We start from the raw sequence: 18,839 nt of genomic DNA on the forward strand, positions 1-18,839 counted from the left end.
TCGACGAGTTAAAAAGTTACAAGGGTCAAGATCGTGTTATCTGTAGATGAAGCAACTCTATCTAGAATGAAGGGGGGTCTGGGGGCCGGAGCCCCCCACCATGCAACAAGTAAGAAGCAACCGGCGACGGACAAGCTAATGCCTGCCGAAGGCAGGCTAGCGCCGCAGGCCAAGGTAGGTACGTCAGGCGCGGATTGGTGGAACAGGCCGCGAGACATCGCGAAGCCTGTTACGACAAGACGCAGTCTGGCGTAAACCTACCTTGTATTAAGATTTTTTCATCAAGGTTACATTTGGTAATATGAGGGATAACGGCACTTCAGAAGCGCAACGATTCTCCCATTTCGCATCCAACTCTGTCAACTAAGAACAGCGATTCTCTCATTTCCCATCCAACCCTGACACTTGTTAAGACATTTTTCTTTATTTCTACGTACACAAGTCCATTCCTGCAAAGGTATATAGTTTTAGTCAATTTTTAAAATTTACTCAAAATCCTTTAACAGTTTTTACAATTATTTTTCTTCAAAAAATCGACGGTTCTTGGGCTATAAGTTGTCCGATTTCAATGACATTAAGATCGTTGAAAAGGTAATTAAATTCCCCATCTTTTGAGACTTCAAGATTTATTATGTCTCATCTGGTCCGTGTGTGGTTGAGATAACACTCTAACTTTAAGCTGCATATCCACTTGGGACCCTCTACACTGTCTAAAAAAGTGATTCCCGATCAAATGCGGCTTAGTTTTGATCTTAGAACGGATGGTCCGTTACTTTAAACCACCCTTTAGTACAAGGAGGTGCCAGTGTCATGTTACGCCACTCACACTGCAGGAAATAACCACAACAAGAGTACACAAATTTCTGGCAAATTTTTTATCAGGTTTTTATTGTACTTTCGAAGTACAACAATTGTTGTACAAAGTACAATGAAACCGGCATGACGAGTGATGGGCAGAGCAGGCGTCGTTGTGGTTTGTACAATTCTCGTTGTACTTTCTACAATCCCTGTTGTACTTTTATTGTACAGTTTTTGTTGTACATTTGTTGTACTATTCACACTTTTTCTTGCAGTGCAACTTCCGTCAAATTCAATAAAATTTGGTATCTCAAGTTACCCCACACAGTTACCATTTTCTATAAAAGTCAGTATTACCCGATGAATGATGGGTTTCCTTCAAAACCGATGCTGCATTTAGAATGTTGAAATACTGGGGTTGAAAGATACTATGGTCATTTGGGTCTCAGCAAGACGTGTTTCGAGTACCAAGGGAGACTTGTAACACTTCTCTAAAATTGTTAAATTTACTAAAATTTAAAAATCGTTACAGAACTGACCAGCTTGGTCCTAACCCACCGTTCATACGCTTAATCGTCTTTCCAAACATGTATAAAAAAAAGTGCTGGGGCAGTTTCGACCTCCGAATGTGCTGAGCCAGGTGGCAGCTCCAAAAAGGTGGAAAAGCAGAAGTGTCTCAAGTTACCCTTGCTGTCTCAAGTTACCCCGGTTTACAGTACTACCCGTTGAGGGGACTGGACAATTAGGTTAGAAAATCGAAACTAGAAAATTTAGCCGGGTTTACGCTCGTTTTCGGCCGGCAATAACGTAACGAATTTAGGTAACGTAAGGTTTCCATCACGTGTGTTCTTACGGGAGCATTTACAGTCGGCTTATTTTACGGCAGACTCCTTTTACTTATTTCGTCTTTTTTCTCTCTCTCCACAGCAAAATAATTTTGTTTGGTCAGGTTCACCTTCTATAACTTCAACATTTACACCTGTTTTGTTAAGCCAACGTACCTTAACCCTCCCAAAGGGTGACGTTCTTTCCGTGGGGGCAAAAACTCGGGATTTTCGTGTACACATGATTCGGAAAACGCAATGATTTCATGGCTGATTCGCCTTATTTCGCGACGCACCAGGGTGATGTTGATCGTGATTGTGTGTGATTGTGTTCGGAAAGAAATGATTTCGGACTGATTTTGCCTGGTTTCGTGTGATTCTGCCTGATTTCGGTCGAATTTAGTGATTTTGGTTGATTTCGGATTGCTTGATTTCGCGTGATTCTCAATGATTCGCATGTGATTTCGGGGGCCGTGTACACATGATTGCGCGAGTTTTTGCCCCCTCGGTTCTTTCCCTACTGAAACAATTTAAGAGCGGTCATGACTGGAGCCCCTCCAATCCGCCATTCGTAAACTCGATGACCATGCGCTGCGGCACCAACTGATACATCTGACACGAGAGGCTGGACGTCATAGAACAACGATCGAGCGAAAAAAATTAAGGGAAAAAAGGGGAAAGGCTCGAAAAACGCATTCAAGGACAAAGCATTTACTGTTTTTCCAAATGCGGAGAACTCTGCACTTAAAAAGCGGAGTGACATGATCTCCGCATGAGGATAGGCGGAGAGGAAATGTTGCTAGAACTACACCGCATCAGCCAAGCGGAGACAAGATTCACCGCATTAACAAGTGCAGAGACCAAGTAAATCCGCATTCGAAGTACGGATTCAAATATCTCTGAATGTCCTGCTGCGGACACTCTTTACTTCTGACCAACACACAATTTATTGAGTTTATTAGCCAGAAAAGGTTTGAATTCAAATGACCTTGGTAATCACTGCTTGAAAATGTGTTGATAACCAGACTACACATACCTCTTGTGGTCCAGATTACACGAGATGAAGCTGAATATATCCACAGTTGAGAGATCGAGGAGGCTAATTGATTGTTTCTTTGGAAATAGTTCATGATGAATGTTGTGTAAGTAACAGTCTTACTATGAAAGGTAAAACAGTTTGAATTTGACACTGTGTTAGTCATTATGGATAACAGATTTGCACACTCCTTTTTGCTGGTTTGTTGCTCAGCCCCAGGACGAGTTAGGAACGTCTTGTAATAGCTCCAATGCTGCGACGCACGCTCATGTCATTACAAACAGTATGCAATTCCACATTCCCTCTGCACTCTCATTGCAGAAACGTGACATCATGTTGAAACGAACGTGACAAAATGTCACAATTTGACAAAATGTGTCACAATTTACTCCGCATGACCAAATGCGGAGACAAAGTATCAAAATTAAGTTCTCCGCATTTGGAAAAACAGTGTTTGTATTGGATCAATTAAAATATGAATCACAGAAATTTATTTAAGGTACACGCGGAAAATGACCCACCGAGGGGCCAACCACTCGTGAAATCCTGTGCTCACGTGGGGGTTCGAAGTCTGTGGAAATCAGATACCTTCCCTCCTAAGAGACAAAAAACAAGCATATTTTAGGCGAAATATCGGCCTAAATCTTATAAAAACAAAGGAAATCTTTCCTGTAAAGAAATCCTGTGTCCCAGGGCATTAAATACTGGTTGCCTCCTCGAGCATGACTCTGCCTTCAGAAGGGTGTTCCAACTCAACCGGGACTGGGCCGGAACCCAAGCTCGAGAAATATCAGGATCCGGTGTGAGTATGTTCGAAGGGTTTTCGCACCCCTAAATCTACAAACTTATCGGGTACCATATAGCCGATTTCTCATGCACTGTTAGAAATTAGCTCCGAAATTTTATGGAGAAAAACCCTATAATCACGTTTATAGACTCCATGCATTTTCCATCTATTTTCGGAGACATTTTCTCAGGGCTTTAACAGATGTTGTTCAAAGCATTACTTGGGTCCTGATGGGAGGTAAAATGCATGTCTTTTCTCAGATATTTTAAAGAGGGCTTCGCTGAAGCATTCCTTCGATACTGGCGCAGCATCGCGAAGCCTGTTACGGCAAGACAAGGTCTGGCGTACACCTACCTTATTTGACCGGTTACAAACATTTTTTTTCGTGATTTCCTAACATTGAAGCATGCATTTTAGTTCAGAATTCCGAAACTTTTCGGAGAAAGCCCAGAATTTGCATTTATGGAGAGCTCCATGCGAAAGTTTCGGAAAAACTCCATGATTTTTCCATTTTTTTTCGGAATTTTCTGACAGTGTGCCTGATTTCTTTTGCTTCGGTTCCGGCCCAGACATTCGGAATTGGGTATTTTAAGGGGCCGTCCATAAAATATGTAACGCTTTTAGAAGCCATTTTTCATACCCACTCACTCACACCCTTAAAGTGCATTACGCATTTTAAGGGCATTCCCTAACGAATCCCTGGGTCAAAATTCAAGTGACGAGAGTAAGAACTAACACTGCTTCAGCGCAGACGCCCACTGACTGGAGGGGGCGTCTGCGCATTCGCTGAAGCAAAAGTAGTTCTTCCATTTGTTCTTAGGCTTCCGGTCCAGCACACTAAATGTTTATGTAGAATTTTGCACGTGCCACTTGCACGATTTTGTGCATGCGGGGAATTTGCATAATATTGTGCGTGAAAATGCATAAATTTATGCAAATTCACGCACAATTTTATGCACGACGGCACACAAGTTTAAAATTATGCATCACCACGTACAAAATTGTACTTAAACATTTAGTGTGAGGGATTCATTAAAACACCTTAAGTCTAATTTTAATTGTATCCTGTCGGTGCGGCCACATGTTGTGATGAGCTTCGTCCCTAGCTTTTCTGTGACCAATAGACCTCTCTAGTAGTAGGCAACTGCTGCTCGTTCAGAGGAAAGATCAGAACTGTCAGCTGAATATATTACGGTACTGAAAGATCCCGTTCGGAAGTCAGTGAGACGAGGGTGTAGAGCAGCCCCGCATACTCTACAAATCGAAGAGCGTACATTGTATGCTCTAACTGCAGCATGCCTGCAAGCACGCTCTAGCTAGCGCATGCCTGCCAAGCATGCTCTTATTAGTGCATACATGCCATGTACACGCTTCCTGGCGCGGGCAACTCCCTGTCCCTTATGCACTAGATGCATGCTTCAGGTAGCGTGTACATGGCATGTATACACTTAAGAAGTGCATGCTTGGCAGGCATGCGCTAGAGCGTGCTTGCAGGCATGCTCCAGTTAGTGCATACAATGTACGCTTTTCGATTTGTAGAGTGGCAGTGGTGGGGGCCCCAATCGGTTGAGGGGTTGAAGTGGTCACCCTTAGACCCCACCACCGTCAAACACTGACTAGACATCGTTTTTTCCTCAATAGGGTACTTCGGAGAAAACCCAGACCGGAAGTAAGCGACAGAACGGGAGAAACAGAAGAGCGTCGCGCGATCGTGCTGAGCGGTGGTGGGGGCCGGAATCGCCGGAGTGGGGGTGAAGGCGGCGCGCGCATGCTACCCCCACTCCTCCGATTCCGGCCCCCACCACCGCTCAACACAGCCGCGCGACGCTCTTCTGTTTCTCCCGTTTTGTCGCTGACTTCCGGTCTAGGTTTCCTCCGAAGCACCCTATTTCTCGTTTCATAGTTCACTTCCGGTCTGGGTCTACTTCGACGTGCCGTAAGTTGTCCACTTGTTTGTTTTCAAACAACCTTCTGAAGTCCGTTTCCCATGAGAAATTTCCAAGTCACTTTCAGTGCGCAGAGGTCCCGCCACGACCACAAACGCGCGGATGCACTGAAGTGGCTTTGAAGTTTCACCTAAGTTTCTGGTGTGCAACACCCTTCCGCGCGAAATTAGCGTCATTCGATCTGGAGTGAGGTTCCAAGATTTCTTTTGCTTGAGGTTATTTCAGCTGATTTGTATTTGGCATTTCTTATTTCCGGGCCAGAGCCGCTTCGGAATGCTCTCTTTGAGTCCTTGTCGACAGCGGTCACACTGAAATCAATGGTGCTGCGGAGAAGAGCTGGACCGGAAGTGGAGATGAAATCAAGAGGAACAAACGCCGGACTTGTATGAGAATCTGCGGAAGCGGCAGAACGGCGAGGCAGACGCTCATTCTCACCAAATTTCGCATACCTTGTTCTTCTTGATTTCTTTTCAACTTCCGGTCCAGCACTTCTCCGAAGAACGCTATTAGTTATACATCTTACTCTGAGAGGTGAGTGTATCCACCGATTAAAAGGTCGTTCACGAATGTATCACCGGAAAAAGTTCGAACACAACTGTAACACCGTAAAAGGATAATTCTTCTTCAGGAAAACAACGGCTAATAGTGTATTTCGGAGCAGCTCTGGCCCGGATGAAGAAGAACTAAAACGGAAGTAAGAAATGGCAGTTTTTATGAGAAATATATGCTCCGGAATACCCTATCTCGCTGATGTCTGACCTTTTTTCGGTGATGAAAGTGACCTATTTTTCGGTGATACATTCGTGAACGACTTAATTTTTCGCTGATACATTTGTGCACGGCCTTTTTCTTTTTCGGTGATACATTTGTGTGCGATCTTTTTTTTTCGGTGATACATTTTGTATCGCTGGAAATTGGTGAGATGTCGCACTCTTTTAATTTCAGTGCACACGTTAAACAAATCGTTGCTAGAATGGTACGCACGTTTTAAGGCAAATGAGTAAGGCATCTAAACGGATTCCCAGACCGGAAGTGAAAGAAAAAAAATACGATTTCAAGAAATCCTAGGAGTCACGAAGTCAATTTGATTATTGTGTAAGAGTGTGGAGAAAGAAAAGAAGTGGTGTTGTGAAGTTGTGGCTCAGGGGACTACCAATGGCAGTGGTACCAATGTGGTCGATGTGCCATCCGTCGAAATTTAAACTTGACAATAAATAGAAATCAAAATGCTGGTAAATTCAAAAAATTCCAATGCTAATGTATTCCGCAGTGTTCTGACAATGGAACATCTTTGAAGTCCATCATGATTAAAATGTTCTTAGCAGAAAGAAGTCAGTAAATTAATTTTCTCGGGTTGGCAACTATTTTCTCGGCGTCTGCGCCCTTGCGAAAATCGCGAAGCTGAAAGCGCCAGCAGTCGCGCATTAAAACTGCCCCTCCATTGTTGTGGACGTTGAATTGTTTGGCTTGTTTCAAAAGGCTATGGTTCTCTAGTCATGTTTTCTTCAATTCTGTGTAATAGTTCTCCCTTACAACGTATCAACACCACGACGGTTGGTTTGACAAACTTCATAAACTCGGGAGGGATGGTTTCGAAACGCGGGTGAGTCTTGTTCGAGGAACATGAGCACTGCAAGTCGCGAGGTGGAGCGAAGTGGTCCTAGTGCTAACTGAATCACAACAACAACACTGCGCATGTCCAAAAACACTCCAATCAAGAAGTATTATTGGATAGTTCTACCCGAAAAACTGCGTTCGAACCGGCACCAATTCTATTGTTGCATCTTGTCTACCTGCAGTCAAAGAAATTTTTCATTTCGAACGTTGCTTTTTCAGCTTTTGGAGTAAGCTGTACAGACCCAAAAAGAAGCTCCGCTATTGGTCCGCCCCGGCTCGGCTCCCCCCACTCCCTTTTTTTTCCTTTGACGAGTCGAGTTTTGCCATGGAAACGGCGATTTTGACAGCAAATTTCTCAAAATTGGCCACCAAATTTTTGACCAGATTTCAACATCAGAATCAGCGTTCAAAGTTCTACTAGTCTGCAAAATCTCATTAAAATCGTATAGAAAACTTCCGAAATGCATAAAGGGCCACACAAATCAAATCTCGAGCCGGCTGAGTCCTGGGTATACTATAAGGCTACTTCGTGCCTAAAAAAGTAAGAAAAATGTAACCGCTTCTGCGCATGCCCAGACGCCAGCTCAGAGTCGAGGGGGGGACGTCTGCGCAGTAGCGGATTTGGTTCTTACTTTTGTTCTACGTGTTTTCCCTAGTGAACAAGGATTCTATCAGTAAACCTTAAACTGTGACGGAAGATTCTATCGTCTTCATCTTCACAGGTTAATTCCTAGAAAGAACTGCTCTTTGAAATAAGAAAAAGACGGCGGTCTGCGAAGTCTGCGAAGGAAATCGTTTGTTACACTACAAACGATTTTCTTTGTAATACAAAGGAAAAATCATTCGCAGGCTGCAAAGAAGTTATTCGTAGGCTACGAAGAATTTTTCCTTTGCATTACAAAGACAATCGTTTGTCTTGCAAACGATTTCCTTCTTCGTCAATGAAAGCAGATGATGCTCGTTTGGTTTTCTTCTAGTAGGTCCTGGTATGGGCTTATTCCAATAATAGTATATAAATTGTGTATGAAACATAAAAGATAGACCAATCAAATACATAGACCTAAGCGAGCTGGACAGTGTTGGTGCGAGCCGAGCTGCGGCCTGCCGCGCCGCGCCCCGAGTGCGCTGAGCCGTGCCGAGCCGTGAGGCATTGTTGCTGTTCCGTGCGCTGTGCCCGGGGAGTGATTGTCAATGTTCCGCGCAGACTGCGAGCCATGCGACATTCCCGATCCCGCCCGGAAGCCAGCACCCTGATACGCGCTTGGTTTCGACTTTCGGGAGTAAAAGCTAGCTGACGACACCTTCATGTGTCTTGTAGTTTTGGGTACGTTTAAAGTGTGATGGTATCATCTTCAAAAAAGTGTGACGTCGTTCTTGAACGGCTCCTAAAGTTACTTTGTAGCTGATCCACATCCAAACGAATTTGGCACAATGCTCAGAGGAACGTGGAATCTTGTCACATTTCTTTGTGATGGCACGTTTCCGGTATGAGAGTGGAAGAACAACAGCCGGAAACAGGCAGTAAAACTTTTACTGGCAGTGTTTGCTTCGGTTTTGTTTAATCAAAACAGAGTAGACCGGATAAGAGCTAGACCGGAAGTCAAGAAGTCGAATAAATCAAAACCAGAATTTTTATTACAGTACAGTTCTGCGGAGACGGCAGACGGCGATGATGCTCGTTCTTATTAACGTCGCATACTTTGATTCTCGAAATTTCTGCTCAATTTTCGTTCCAGATCTCCGTGGTATCGTTTCTAAGAAATTTCACTGTATGATAACAGCCAAATTCCGTGCGAGGCTGATTTCTGATTCAGGTGTCGGTGCCTTTTTTCCTCTTGTTCTTAACCCCAGGCTCGCCTGAGTGCTGACCTGCTCTTTTAGATCCTGGGAGAGGTTAGGTTCTGGCAAATGTGTCTTGTGTTGACGTTTGGTCCAAAATCGTCGAGTACGTCCTGCGAAAAACATCCCCGAGCCCATCTTACTATGTCTTTTGATCTATATTCTTTATACGAAGCGGCTCTTCGTGGACTTCTTGCATTTACACTCCCAATTTTCTGCTGAGAAATGCCGTACAGTCATAATTCTAAGCTAAATCTCAGTACACGGCAAAACCAACGTCCGGGTTTCCCAGGCGCACCCTGGAAAAACAGGGCATTTTTCCAGGGTGCGCCTGGGAAACCCGGACGTTGGTTTTGCCGTGTACTTTACGACACAAATCGGTCATAATGCAGAGATATTTGTTCGTAGTACGAAGAAAAAGCTCAGTAGGATATTGGAGTGTACTTTAACAGCTTTTCCGAAGGTAAAGGTCTTACCGCCGTAACTTCTCATTTTACATGTGTTTCAGCACTGTGGGGAGGACATCATGGAGTGCTCAGATCCCAAGCTAGGACCGTCTGTTCCCGTCGTGCGGCTGGTTCGTTTGGAGTCCAGAGAGGTAAGTTCTTTGCTGCCGAGAGGCCCACCTCACTGTGTACGGAGCGCGAGAGAGAGAGAGAGAGAGAGGTTATTGTAAAATAACACTAGTGACCAACATTTTTTTAAAATACTTGTGTCAGATGTCTCAATTTTCGGGAAAAAGTTCCTTTCTATTGCCTTAACTCATACATGACGAGTGGGGCCCAACCTCATTTAAGTTTCTGAGTTATGGACTCGGTTATGGATGTTTGCGCTAACTTCTAGTCGTTTCTCTCAAATTCTGCTCACGACATAGGATTAGGTACGCAGTAATCAGATTCTGGCAGTTTTATCTATTTTCGCATAGGTAAAAGAAATTCATTGGTTAAGGATTAGATTGCAGTGCAAATCGTGTTTTGCTTCTCCTCTGAAATGTCAAAAATCGAGTTGTCCGTTTGTTCTGCTTCGTCACTGGTTATCAACGAATGTGACATCATATTCGTTTGAATATTATGTCACATTCGTTTGAAAATAACCGAGTCACGTTCAAACGAATGTGACATCATGTATTCAAACGAACGTGACAAAATTCACACTGCAACGAATATGACGTCACATTCGTTGCCTACCAGTGGTCCTATTTGGAGTGCAAACTCTTTGAACTGAAGAGTACACACAGCACGCTTTAGTTTGCCTCATGCCTCCTTATGTACTTCACCTAGAGTGTGCCTGTTCGGGTACTCTGAAGGTGGCGCATGTCATCTGTTGCTATACCGTACATGCGCAAGGGAACTCAGCAACAGTGCACATGCCAGGGTGATAGACATGATCCATCTAAAGTGAACGTACATGCCAGGCACATGCTTCAGGGTGTAGTGAACTTGCGTGAACCCGAATGCATTGTATGTATGAGTTTGTCAATTACGCCCGATTGCTTTACCTTGTTCTTCAACAGTTACAGCACAGTTCAAAGGTCTTCGTGGAATGCGGTGATCCCAAGCTAGGGCCTTCTGTCCCAGTAGTACGGCTGGAACGTTTGGGGTCCAATGAGGTAGGTCTGAGACGTCGCACCGCCACTTCAAGTGGAAGACGGTCTCACACTTTGGCGTGAACCTTATTAGGGCACATCATGGATGCCTTAGTTATACTAATGGGCTCTTTTACATGTTTTGCCCATGTCTGCAGCTTTCCCAGTGGAGCGGTAGCAACTGGCACACGCTGCCGGCGGACGTCGTCGTGCAGGTCCTGAAGTATCTGTCCAACTCGGGCGTCGTGTCGGTCGGGCAGACATGTTTTGCTTGGCGTTCTGCAGCTAAAATGGTGAGTCATGATCTTCGGAGCCCATTTTCGACACAACTTTAATCAGATCTCACCAAGTATTTTCTTCTTTGTATGGAGGAAAAAACTTGATCAGTAATGTAAGATGGGGACGGAACCGGCTACCTCTCTTCCCTCGGACTCATCCCCCTTGCTTCGTCAGTTCCATATACTATTCTGAAAAGAAATTTCAACGTCATAAGGTACTTATGATGTGACACAATAATGCCTTAAGGGGGCACACCAGTGAAAATGCAGAGGTTTCGAAAAATGATCATTCTGAGAAAAGTAACCAATGTATTCGATTGATATTTTTATCACCATAAGCCGCAGATAAAATATTTGTCCATGAAGTGTGGACAAAAGAAAAATGTCAGTGGAAATTTAGAGTTGAAGTTGCTTCTCGTTTTTTGTTACAGCCTTTCGTGTGGGCACATCGCAGCCTGTCCTACCGTTCCCACAGCCGCAGTTGGCACACGGATGCCCAACACTTTGCTCGAGTCATCAGGTTTGCGCCCCGCCTCGCAAGGGTCATTTGTCACTTCGGCATGAAGCCTGCAGCAAAGAAAGCTATCAACACTCAATCCAAGTGTCAGGTAAGAGCTCAACAGTCATGTCATCGGGCTAGCCAACAACATACAAAGGGTAACTTGTAAAGTACAGCTGCTAGGGCAAAGATCTCTTAAGGGGGCAGTAGCACTTTGTGATCGTTCTTTCAAATTCTTTACGAATTTTCTGTTTGGACCTAGGTCTAAAATAATCATTTTTTTTTATTTTTCTCTGGGTCTAAAAATCAAAATAAGGAGAATTTGTTTTTCCAGTGCTGAATGAAAAAGACTTGCATGAATGATACAGACGGCCGTTACCATGTGAAAAATCAAACTTTTTACAACAATTTTTTAAAACAAATATTTTGCTGTAGCATCCAATGAGGCATTTCGATGATGCACGTGAAAAAGGTCTGAAAAAGTATTTATGGTGTGTGTTACTGCGCGCACGATTTCAGCTTGTTATGCGAATAGTGCGTAAATTTACGAAGTATTTTCTTTCTAAGCTTTTGTGCGTTCAAAAGACGTGGTGACGTAGTACTACAATACAAGCTGCTTTTGTTTGTAATGCCCAAAACACCAGTTTCTCAGTTTTTCAGAGTATATACACCATTAATGTCTCTAAACGGGCCAAGTAAAATGTAAAAAAAAATGTTAATTAACAATTTGATTTTCTTATGTTGTTTAATGTTGATCAGGTCCGATGCGCAGACCTGAATGGCCGTCTGAAGTGGTCATCCAGTTACATCACCCGTCAAAGGGACAACCTGGAGGAGCTGTCCCTCGTGAACCCCACCGAGGACGTCTTGAAGCTGACTCTGGAGCTGCCGCACCTCAAGGCGCTCACTGTACTGTACAAACTAGCACACCCTAAATGGGAGAAACAGTTTCTCAACTACGACGTACCCACGCTGCCCGACGACTCCGTGGGAAACGGCACGGTCACGAAGCTCCAATGCGGTACCTATGTGAGCAAATTTTAAATACTCACGACACACTGCTAGATATAACCACAACAAAAGTACACAAATTGCTGGCAAATTTGTTATCAGGCATTTATTGTACTTTTTAAGTACAACAATTGTTGTACAAAGTACAATGGAATCGGCATGACGAGTGCTGTGCAGTCCAGGCCTCGTTGTGGATTGTACAATTTTCGTTGTACTTTTAACAATCCCTGTTGTACTTTTATTGTACAGTTTTTGTTGTTACTTTTGTTGCACTATCCACACTTTTTCTCGCAGTGCAGTACTCTGCAAACTCAAGTGTCGACACACTCCACTTGGAGTCAACCTAGCATATACACTCCACGCTGGAGTTAACCTGGCATGTACACTCCACGCTGGAGTCAACCTGGCATGTACACTCCACGCTGGAGTCAACCTGGCATGTACACTCCACGCTGGAGTCAACCTGGTATGTGCACTCAGCCTGGCTTCAACGTGGCATGTACACTGTTGCTGAAGTCCCCTACCCTTTGCACGTAAAGCAGAGCAACAGTGTACTTGCAGGTAAACGCCACCTGGCGTGCATTTGGCAAGCATGCTCCAGCCTGGAGTGTACATGCCAGGTTGGCTCCAGGTAGATTGTACATGCTATGTTGACTCCAGGTGGAGTGTACTATGTCGACACTTGAGTTTGTAGAGAAGTGACGCCTAGTAGTAGTACACACTAAATTACTATGTAGGTTTTTCTGCGCGCTTATGCACGAAATCAAACATGCACTTTGCAACGCACAAATTTGTGCGCAGCAATGCACGATTTTGTGCGCGGGTATGTAGAAAATCGTGCATTATACCGCACAAATTTGTGCGTTGCAAAGTGCATGTTTAATTTCGTGCATAAGCGCAGAAAAACCTACGTAGTAAAGTAGTGTGTAAACCCCTGTTTCCTGGGAGTACAAAGTGATTAAGTTACATGCTCAAAATACTTCGTAAGATTTTAAGAGTGTACAACGATCCCTGTCTCCACTCTTCAGGTCGCCCTTGCGGCAGTCAACTCCTTGGTGCGGATCCACGCGACGTCCCTGGAAGAAGTGTCGGCGCATTGCCTGCCGCTGGCCGTGAGCGAGTGCGCGTCGCTTCGCCGCCTCACTGTGAAGCTGAACCCCGTCAAGGAAGTGGACCAAAGGAATCTGCGCACCGCGCTTCAGGGCAAGAAGCTGGAAACACTGGCATTCAAGGGGTGAGTTGCCCGTGACGGGTCTGCACTCTTAAAACCTTACGAAGTATTTCGAGCATACACATAACAAACTAAAATACTTTGTTATGAGAAGAAAGAGTTCGTGAATTACGAAGTATTTTCTTTGTTAGCTTACGTATGCTTAAAATACTTTGTTATACAAACTACTTTTCTTTGTAAGGCCCAAAATAGTTAGTAAGGTTTTCTCAGTGTGAAAAGGGGAATGTCATCAAGTCCCACGGCATAAACAGTTCTTCCTCGCTTTCTCCGATACACTACAAACCTAATTGTCTACTAAGCACGCACTTTTAAATGCATGCTTGGCAAGTATACACTTACAACTTCAAGTTTGGCGCCATATAACTCTAGGCTACGCATTTGCATTTGTCAGTGCGTGCTAAGTAGACGGTAAGGTTTGTAGTGAAGCTTATAGGAAAACCACAGGCGATTGCCAGAGAGGTCCTGGGAAATTAAGGGACCGTTTTTGCCGTGCATTGTTCTGTTTTCAATTTTTTCTTCGGTGAAAATCATACGTTTTTTGAAATGGGGCTCCTCTTAGAATCGGTTAGTAGTCTGTAGTATTACTTACTTAAGATAATATTTGAAGGCACATGCGGTCAAAATGCTTGAACATCCTCGATGCACATACATACTGTTGTTTATTGTCGAAAAAGTTTGCCTTGACATTTTTCACTTTTTATCATTTTAGATTCATTTTTCAAGATTCTGGCACCCAGCTCAAAATTTCCATTTTATTACCGTTGTCAAGCTTTTAAATCTTAAATGTGACGAACAATTATAATTTTAGTGGCTTAAAAACGTTACGGCTAAGTGACGCACATAATGAGTATTGATGCTGCAATCCTTTAAAAATCAATTAGCAAAGGGGAATGAATGTTGACAACAACTTTTTACAACAAACTACTGTGAGCAAGAAGGGTTTCCGAAAATATACCCAAATGATCAAATTGGGTTTAAAGTTTGAATCTTTTCTTAGTGCGGCTTCGAATTTTAACATCTTTTCGCTGTGGAATCCATTTTGAGTGAAGTAAGAATTTCACTATTGACTCCCCACAAGTGGCTGATTTGACTAGATTCCGATTGCACATCGAAGTTAAACTGTGCAACTTCCACGCTTTTGAAGGGCGTGGTTTAGAGAATATCAGAGGCCGCTCGGGGTTGAAGGGGCTCTCGAAAGTTCCTTTGAGGGAAGGACACCCTCTCTCACTACATCCGTATTGATTTTATTGTTTTTTGCAGTGGACCATCTCACGTAAAGAACGCGTGCCAGACCTTTCGTCAAGGGCTGGAGAGGGACGGCGTTTCCAAGACGCCGGTGACGTGCGACGGATGCATCGCTCCAAGGGCTCCCCAATGGGGGGTGCTCCCCGACTACATGTACGACCCCATGGATGAGTACGACTGACACGAGCCAATGAAATCTGTATTCCCCAACGTTTCAAATTTTGTTTTCAATTTAAGTTGTGCCTAGTTACGATCGACTCTATTCGGCTTTAGTCCTGGTTGCCACTGTAAAGCCTTTCTTATGGTTTTCCATTGTAGTTCTCTTACACATTTAAGTTGTATGAAATATGGTTCTTAGCGAACCCGTAAATGTAGAATGTAAAGATTGTCGTCGTTTTGAACCAATGTATTTTCTTTTATTAAGATTGACGAGTTAAGATTTACGTGTATTAAATAAATCTATTGTTCACCTTGCTTCGCTTAATAGCCCTTCCGAGCGTTTCCGCCAAAATTTAGGTAATTGAGGGGGCTATCGCATAATTTCCGGTCAACTACGAGAAAATTTCATCCAAAAACAAGTTTTGAGGATCTTGCAACATCGATCAAAACAGTTTTTTTCTTCGTAAAATATTTGTACTTTCGATAGCTCGATGTTTATGGTTGTAGTTCATGCGATAGCCACTTCTATCACCTACATTTTGGCGCAAACGGGGTTGCCATATCTTATTTTTCGCGGACGGACGGACATCAAGGGGTTCGATTTTTGAAGCAGCTCTTTTTTTATGGGCACTAATAATAATGGAAAATAGTTTGGTCAGTGATGGAACATTTTGGTTCAAGAATGAAAAGCGTAAAGATCATAGTGCATACCTCACAAGACATCTGATAGACGACAGGTGTTGCTCTGGGAGTAGTAGCAGGAGCCCGCATGGAAGTAGTCCTTACAGTCCGTGGTGTTTTGGGAGTTTCCAGAGGCCTTGCAGGCGTCTTTGGTCTTGTTGGGAAAGCAGGATCTAGAAAACAAGGAGAAACTTAAGAAAAGCATCACATATTGAAGGGTATAATTTAATAAGTTCATTAAACCAAAATAAACAAATATTAAGTTACCCCAATCTACATCCGATGTCTATGGATTTCAGAATGAACAGGTTTACATGGGAACGTAATAAAATGGATGATGCTACAACTCATCTAAAGAATGATAATCTGGAGTAGGGTTGGTAGATCGACAACGCAAATCGATTTTCGATACGTCGATTTGAAAATCGAAACAAAAAAATCGATTTCATTGAAAATCGATTTTTGTTCCAATTTTTGATATTTTTTACTAAAATTGCTATATTTATTGTGGAAACCAGGAAAATGAAGAAAAATTGTGTTATTGGTCATCTTAGCAGCATTTTATTCCGAAACATAACTATGAGTGTGCTTTGGCAAAGCCATAAACCCATTCTTCATAGGAAATATTTCTAAGGAACACAAGCATGTCTAAATGAGTCCCGCTTAGACTAGGTGATGTCAGCAGGTATACAGTCCCACCAGGTACAATCCCACACACTAAATTCTTATGGACTTTTTTATGCATAGTTATGCATGCACAGATACGTCCATTGGTTATGCATAGGTATAATTCCCAGCAGATATACGCTATTTTAATTTATTTTAATTAAGGGGGGGACCCTGGTGAAACTTTCAAGTAGGCTTCAAAATAATCCCAGAAAGTTGAAACTTTGCTTAATTATTAGGTTCATTATGGTGAGTTCCCAAAACAAAATTCAATCCAAAATCTTGAACGGTCTCTGAGAAAAGTGGCTTTTTAGTGTTTTTTAGAGCGTTGGGGAAAAATCTTCCTGCGTCTTTCATTGGAACGGAAAGTCTTGAAAATTTTTTTGGGTTATCCTAAAGATGTATAGAAGAGATTTTAGTGACGGAATTATCAAATTTAACTTCTGTCCTGAGATATCAGTTTTCAAATATTAACATTTAAAAAAAGCGATTTTTTTCCCTTTTTTCAAGCTTTTAGGTGTGTTTTAAAAAAAGTAGGGCTGATATCAAGATTCCGTCACTAAAATTTGTCGCCAAGTCATCAATGAATAGAGTCCAAGCAAGACGACTCATGAACGCATGAAGCCTTTCTACGACAAAATTTTTTGTCGACTGAGCAAAGCTGTGAAGTTGAGCGTAGAAGCCAACGACAACTGATCTCAATGTTATTTCCTTCCAAATGATAAAGAAACTACCCACTTATCTTAAAAGTGTTCAACCTGTTGAATCTGAAACCTTCTTTGCACATTTTTATCTATGAACTTTGGAAATACTATTTTTGTCAATTTTGGCGATTTTTTCACCAGGGTCCCCCCTTAACGCGGATTCCCAACAAGTGTACATCCCAATAGGTATAAATCCGGCAAGGTATATCTTCTTTAAAAAAAAACGAATTGCTTGATGAAGTTTTTACACTAGTAACACTTAAGCGTAACTCTATGCTTGAGTCAAGCAATAAGTTACGCTTGAAGACGTTACCCTTGAAATGAAGCATATTCTGGAAATTCCCCCATGCATTTAGATTCTAGCTCCTAGTCCGGGTTAGAGTTCTCCTCTGGAGCAGGTCAGGCGGTGTCTACAATTGTTTCTGGGTCGGATGAGAACCATAAGGACGCTAGGTGAGTAGTAGAAGCCGAGAAAACAGGTGAACTAGGGGTAGTGTGGGCGCGTAGTGTGGCTGAGCGATGCGAATTTGTGCATTTCGGACTTTGCTTATGTAGACGAAATGTGCAGCTTGTGGGCTCATATTGAGTGAAATGTAGGTCTGGGGTATAAATGGAGGTGATTTTCGTTATCAGCACACAAAAAACTGTTGGAATCAACGTCAAACTCGATTCCAAAATTTTGGTCCTTAATTGGTTAAAATTCGGTAATGCGTGAGTCTAGGAAAAATTTGGAAGTCATTTTTGAGTTCAGCGCACCAAAAACTGCAGGAAACAATATAAAACTCGATTTGAAAATTTTGGTCCAAAATGACCTAATTTGGGATGAAAATATAAGTCTGGAGTCAAAATGGAGGTGATTTGCGTTATCAGCACACAAAAAACTGTTGGGATCAACATCAAACTCAATTCAAGAATTTTGGTCCAAATTTGGTCAAAATTTATTAAAGCGTGAGTCTGGGAAAAATTTTGAAGTTATTTTTGAGTTCACCTCATCAAACACTGCAGGAAACAATATTAAACTCGACCTGAAAATTTTGGTCCGAAATGACCTTATTTGAGATGAAAATATAAGTCTGGAGTAGAAATGGAAGTGGTTTTCATAATCAGCACTCCAAAAATCAATATGAGATTCGATTGAAAAATATTGATATCAAATTGATCAATAATGGGTAAAGAATGGGTCTGGGTTGGTCTTCATGGATCACCCTTTGTCGTCACCAAATACCTTGATGCCACACCAATGCGATTCCTTCAGTCGAGTAACATTCCATTGCCAGCATTGAATCGCTTAATTTGCTGTTCGTCTGCTTGACTCACTATTGGATACATCATTTTCTTCCAACTAATGAATTCACAAATTGATTAGTTATATTTGAGAAGCCTTTTGTCATTCTTTCATTTTAAACCAGTGAATTAAACAATATAGACTGGAATATGTAATCATAGTTCACATTAAGAGACTCAGTTAAGGGCAGGCTGATCTGAAGCATTCGACGGAGAACAAGTTTTGTCAAATTCAGTGAATCGTCTCATGAAGTCAAATGCAGAGGCCACTTGTTGCTCAATACGCCAACATAATTTACCTTAATCATGCCTCGTGATATTTTATCTTTGGAGTAAAAGAATACAGTATACTATTAACATTGGGCTTACATTCAGAGAACCAGCTTCTTAACCATTACCAATACTTGGTTCCAGTTGTCGGACACAAACTTTGGTGAAGTGAAAGCAATCGTGTCATTAAATCCAATTACCAAGTCACCCACCGCTCAAAACCTGAATTGTGTCATTGAACCCAATATCAATTCAAAATCTATTAGCACTAAATATATGGATTATTTATTGCACTAAATACATCTATTTATGGATTCTTTTAATCAATAGATGTTAGTACTAGAATATTTATGTTAGCTTGCAGCATTGCAATAGAATG

At 42.5% G+C, this 18,839-nt stretch overlaps 2 protein-coding genes across 33 annotated transcripts in view; both read left to right on the forward strand.

Moving 5' to 3' along the window:
• Positions 1-15,170, forward strand: part of LOC117654273 — a 32,806-nt gene extending 17,636 nt beyond the window's left edge. For 4 of the 17 annotated variants that reach the window (XM_034400741.1, XM_034400742.1, XM_034400740.1 and 1 more), the window contains 7 exons: positions 9,356-9,445; positions 10,361-10,456; positions 10,591-10,725; positions 11,142-11,318; positions 11,969-12,238; positions 13,249-13,454; positions 14,712-15,170. In XM_034400741.1, coding sequence (XP_034256632.1) covers positions 9,356-9,445; positions 10,361-10,456; positions 10,591-10,725; positions 11,142-11,318; positions 11,969-12,238; positions 13,249-13,454; positions 14,712-14,877 — 1,140 coding nt within the window. In that variant the 3' untranslated portion in view covers positions 14,878-15,170. Of the gene's footprint in view, positions 1-2,893; positions 2,942-3,365; positions 3,459-5,297; positions 5,382-5,434; positions 5,607-5,789; positions 5,923-6,066; positions 6,086-6,276; positions 6,368-7,674; positions 7,731-8,283; positions 8,333-8,424; positions 8,494-9,211; positions 9,273-9,355; positions 9,446-10,360; positions 10,457-10,590; positions 10,726-11,141; positions 11,319-11,968; positions 12,239-13,248; positions 13,455-14,711 lie in introns of those variants that run through there. The other 13 variants (XM_034400749.1, XM_034400744.1, XM_034400750.1 and 10 more) reach the window with 13 other exon arrangements.
• The window catches only part of LOC117654295 (gastrula zinc finger protein XlCGF49.1-like), a 346,548-nt gene that overhangs the window by 43,951 nt on the left and 283,758 nt on the right, over positions 1-18,839 (forward strand). The gene's annotated exons all lie outside the window — the stretch shown is intronic.

Source organism: Thrips palmi, unplaced genomic scaffold (assembly GCF_012932325.1).
Source record: "Thrips palmi isolate BJ-2018 unplaced genomic scaffold, TpBJ-2018v1 HiC_scaffold_10, whole genome shotgun sequence".
Lineage (NCBI taxonomy): Eukaryota > Metazoa > Arthropoda > Insecta > Thysanoptera > Thripidae > Thrips > Thrips palmi.